Source organism: Hyperolius riggenbachi, chromosome 6, assembly GCF_040937935.1.
Source record: "Hyperolius riggenbachi isolate aHypRig1 chromosome 6, aHypRig1.pri, whole genome shotgun sequence".
NCBI classification, from domain to species: Eukaryota; Metazoa; Chordata; class Amphibia; order Anura; family Hyperoliidae; genus Hyperolius; species Hyperolius riggenbachi.
In genome coordinates this window covers 80,771,375-80,776,043 of record NC_090651.1, presented here as the reverse complement: position 1 = coordinate 80,776,043, position 4,669 = coordinate 80,771,375, and the positions used below count along the sequence as shown (strand labels likewise).

At 46.9% G+C, this 4,669-nt stretch overlaps 1 protein-coding gene across 1 annotated transcript; it reads right to left on the bottom strand.

The window, feature by feature from the left end:
- Positions 1 to 729: 729 nt before the first annotated feature.
- On the bottom strand, positions 730 to 2,301 carry LOC137522053 (apolipoprotein A-IV-like). The gene is made up of 4 exons (XM_068242075.1): positions 2,152 to 2,301; positions 1,782 to 2,012; positions 1,157 to 1,354; positions 730 to 1,083 (listed from the first exon to the last, which is right to left on the bottom strand). The coding sequence occupies exons 1-4, from the start codon at positions 2,299 to 2,301 to the stop codon at positions 730 to 732; spliced, it is 933 nt and encodes a 310-aa protein (XP_068098176.1).
- Positions 2,302 to 4,669: the final 2,368 nt, after the last annotated feature.

Genomic DNA, 4,669 nt, shown 5'->3' with positions numbered 1-4,669 from the left:
AATTCCCACACCCCTCTATTCACAGCCACCAGCAAAACCTGCACCCCTCTATTCACATCCACCTGCAATTCCTACACCCCTCTATTCACAGCCACCTGCAATTCCTACACAGCTCTATTCACAGCCACCTGCAATTCCTACACCCCTCTATTCACAGCCACCTTCAATTCCTACACCGCTCTATTCACAGCCACCTGCAATTCCTACACCCCTCTATTCACAACCACCTGCAATTCCTACACCCTTCTATTCACATCCACCAGCAATTCATGCACCCCTCTATTCACATCCACTTGCAATTCCTTCACCCCTCTATACTCAGCCACCTGCAATTTCTGCACCCCTCTATTCACATCCACTTGCAATTCCTTCACCCCTCTACTCACAGTCATCTGCAGTTCCTGCACCCCTCTACTCACAGCCACCTGCAATTACTGCATCCCTCTATTCACAGCCACCTGCAATTCCTGCACCCCTCTATTCACAGCCATCTGCAATTCCTGCACCCCTCTATTCACATCCACCTGCAATTCCTGTACCCCTCCATTCACAGCTATCTGCAAGTCCTGCACCCCTCTCCACATCCACCAGCAATTCCTGCACCCCTCTATTCACATCCACCAGCAAAACCTGCACCCCTCTATTCACATCCACCTGCAATTCCTACACCCCTCTATTCACAGCCACCTGCAATTCCTACACCCCTCTATTCACAGCCACCTGCAATTCCTACACCCCTCTATTCACAGCCACCTGCAATTCCTGTACCCCTCCATTCACAGCCACCTGCAATTCCTGCACCCCTCTATTAACAGTCACCTGCAATTCCTGCACTCCTCTATTCACAGCCCCCTGCAATTCCTGCACCTCTCTATTCACAGCCACCTGCAATTCCTGCATCCCTCTAATCACATCCACCTGCAATTCCTGCACCCTTCTATTCACATCCACCTGCAATTCCTGCACCCTTCTATTCACATCCACCTGCAATTCCTGCACCCTTCTATTCACATCCACCTGCAATTCCTGCGCCCTTCTATTCACACCCACCTGCAATTCCTGCACCCCTCTATTCACATCCACCTGCAATTCCTGCACCACTCTATTCACAGCCACCTGAAATTCCTGCACCCCTCTATTCACAGTCACCACTCACCTGCAATTCCTGCACCCTTCTCTTCACAGTCACCTGCAATTCCTGCACCCTTCTCTTCACAGTCACCTGCAATTCCTGCACCCTTCTCTTCACAGCCACCTGCAATTTCTTCACCCCTCTATTCACAGCCACCTGCAATTCCTGCACCACTCTATTCACAGTCACCTGCAATTCCTGCACCCCTCTATTCACAGCCACCTGCAATCCCTACACCCCTCTATTCACAGTCACCTGCAATTCATGCACCCCTCTATTCACAGTCACCTGCAATTCCTGCACCCCTCTATTCACAGCCACCTGCAATTCCTACACCCCTCTATTCACAGCCACCTGCAATTCCTGCACCCCTCTATTCACAGCCACCTGCAATTCCTGCACCCCTCTATTCACAGCCACCAGAAATTCCTGCACCCCTCTATTCACAGCCACCTGCAATTCCTGCACTGCTCCATTCACATCCACCTGCAATTCATGTACCCCTCCATTCACAGCCACCTGCAATTCCTGCACACCTCTATTAACAGTCACCTGCAATTCCTGCACCCCTCTATTCACAGCCCCCTGCAATTCCTGCACCTCTCTATTCACAGCCACCTGCAATTCCTGCATCCCTCTTCACAGCCACCTGCAATTTCTTCACCCCTCTAATCACATCCACCTGCAATTCCTGCACCCTTCTATTCACATCCACCTGCAATTTCTGCACCCTTCTATTCATATCCACCTGCAATTCCTGCACCATTCTATTCACATCCACTTGCAATTCCTGCACCCTTCTATTCACATCCACCTGCAATTCCTGCACCCTTCTATTCACATCCACCTGCAATTCCTGCACCCTTCTATTCACATCCACCTGCAATTCATGCACCCCTCTATTCACATCCACCTGCAATTCCTGCACCACTCTATTCACAGCCACCTACAATTCCTGCACCCCTCTATTCACAGCCACCTGCAATTCCTGCACCCCTCTATTCACAGTCACCACTCACCTGCAATTCCTGCACCCCTCTATTCACAGTCACCTTCAATTCCTGCACCCCTCTATTTACAGCCATTTGCAATTCCTGCACCCTTCTATCTGCAGCCACCTGCAATTCCTTCATCCCTCCATTCACTGTAACCTTCTGTTCCTGCACCATCCTAATCTTAGGTACCTGCTATCCATTTATCTCTCTGTTTCCAATTTCTCATTCTCACTATTTCGGTACCTTCATTCAGAGTCACTCTATTGTAGAAATCCTGTATTCATAGTCATTCATTATTTGTTTGCTCCTGTAAATGTAAATCCTATTAGGGATGATCACAGAAATGCAAATTATTCCAAGTGGATGCAAATTCTTATGCAAATATACGCAGCTTCAAAATGGACCAATCAATTTAAACCTGGGTCCATTTGCGTAAAAATGTGCATAATTTCGGGACAATTTGCTTCTCATTGATCATCCCTACTTCCTATTCAGTCACCCGCTGTTTATAAACTCATCAATTTATAACCACCCCATGTTCCTGCACTACACCCACCCAGTTATCCTGCACCCCTGTGCTCACAGTCAGCAATTTGGCCAACTATAGGTGTAAGGCCCTTCAGAGTACCTGCTCACAAATCAGCTCCAATGCCCCAATCTAACACCACACACTTCACCCTATGTGGCGCGTCCCCGCTTGAACAGGAGGTGAGGAAAACACCTACCTGACTTCGGTTACACCAAGGCCTTAAGTGTGTAAAGTATTGGAGCTGAATGCAGCGTGAGCAGATAAACCTCCAGACCAAACAAGACACACAGAATATATCAAGTCCAGAACAGTCCAGGGTCATACACGTGAAATCAGATATGCAAGGTACAAAGCAGTAGGCAATCCCAGAGTCTAATAGCAATCCGAATCAGGGCAGACAGCAGACAATAACAGGGTCCAGTAACAATCCGAGTCAAGGCAGGCGGCAGGCAATAACAGAGTCCAGTAACAATCCAAGTCAAGGCAGGCGGCTGGCAAGAATGGTCAAGGTACAGGCAAAGGTCAAAATCCAGGAATCCAATAACCCAGCAGTATACCAGCAACTAGCCAAAGCTAACGCTACCACAGGCAATGACAGGAAGCACTCAGCAGACTTATATACTACAAGCAACCAATCAGTGGCCAGCCACATGCACACAACAGCCAATCACACGCAGGCATTAATCAGCTGACAGTGAGGTCAGCTGAAACAGATGACCACAACAGGCCAGCTGACCCACCCAATACTGCCCGACAAACCTTTCTGACAGTATTAGTCATAGCACAGTGGTCAAGCTCACCACCTCTGACGTGGGAGACCAGGATTCAGTCCCAGGCAGGGTCAGAAACTATTATTTCATATTATTTAAATAAAACCCCTGCTAAGTGTTAGCTGACTCTACCTCAGTCGTCGCCTCAGACCATACTGCGGCCGAGAGGAGCGGATGCTTGCAATAGGTAGCTGCAATGATTAACAGATTAACAGGGTTGCCATCTCATCTCTTTAAATACCGACACTTCTAAGTTATACAGGTTCTGGGGCTACTCACACATAATTAGTGCCTAAACCACATCTAACTAGCTATGCCCACAAGGCATGTATAATTTATATGTGTCTGTATTTAAAGGGATGAGGTGGCAGCCCTGATGATTAATTGTGTTTCTGTGGAAGAGATTAGCTTGGATCAAAATGGATCTAGCTGAATTCAGTTGTCTGATTCGTTTGTTCTGACCCACAAGATCCTACTGCAGAGAGCAGAGCTGGGGACAGAGAAATGAATCATTATTATCTTATAAAAGTTGGCAATGAGCCACAGAAGGTTTTGGGTAAACAGGTAAATACCCCCTATGCCAGCGCCACTCAGACTCACCGAACCACTTCCACGGCCCCAATTATAGGATATTATGTCAGACAAAAGGGGCATTGGCTTGTCGCTGTAACCCGTCATTGTGGGGCCAGCTCTGGAAACGCCTTTCAGCATTAATCCTGTCTGCAGCGGGACTCTCATTTTTAATTAAGAACTTCAGAGCTCTTTAATTTGCAGCACTAATTACTGTCCTCCATCTGTTAATCTGCTCACTGATACTAATTGTCTGAGCTGTGCGCAATCCTCCCTAAAACGTTTCTAAGCATTCCCAGTTTTTATCCAGTGTAGTCAAAACTCATTTCCTGATTGAGGAAAAAATGGCTAACATGAGTAAATTCTAAGTATCCTCTTTAATAAGACCTCCTTCTTTGAGGTGATGGCCCAAAAATGATATACTGGTATGTCAAAAATGAATGCATTAAAGGGGAACTTAAGCCTAAACAAACATACTGTCATTAAGTTACATTAGTTATGTTAATTAAAGTAGATAGGTAATATAATTTATTACAGACCCTGTTTTAAAAGAACAGGCAAATGTTTGTGATTTCCTGGGGGCAGCCATCTTTTTCATGGGGGCAGCCATTTTTACGGTTGAAAGGAGGCGACAGGGAGCATTAGAGAAAGGTTCAACTGTCCTGTGTCCTGA

What these genes read in the sequence shown, in the direction of transcription:
- LOC137522053 (XM_068242075.1), bottom strand. Translation starts at nt 2,301, where the DNA reads ATGGTGCAGGAACAGAAGGTTACAGTGAATGGAGGGATGAAGGAATTG. An exon ending in GAGGGGTGCAGGAATTGCAG is followed by an intron (nt 2,013 to 2,151) that starts GTGAGTGGTGAC and finishes CATGAATTGCAG; the next exon opens with GTGGATGTGAATAGAAGGGT. An exon ending in GAAGGGTGCAGGAATTGCAG is followed by an intron (nt 1,084 to 1,156) that starts GTGAGTGGTGAC and finishes CAGGAATTGCAG; the next exon opens with GTGGATGTGAATAGAGGGGT.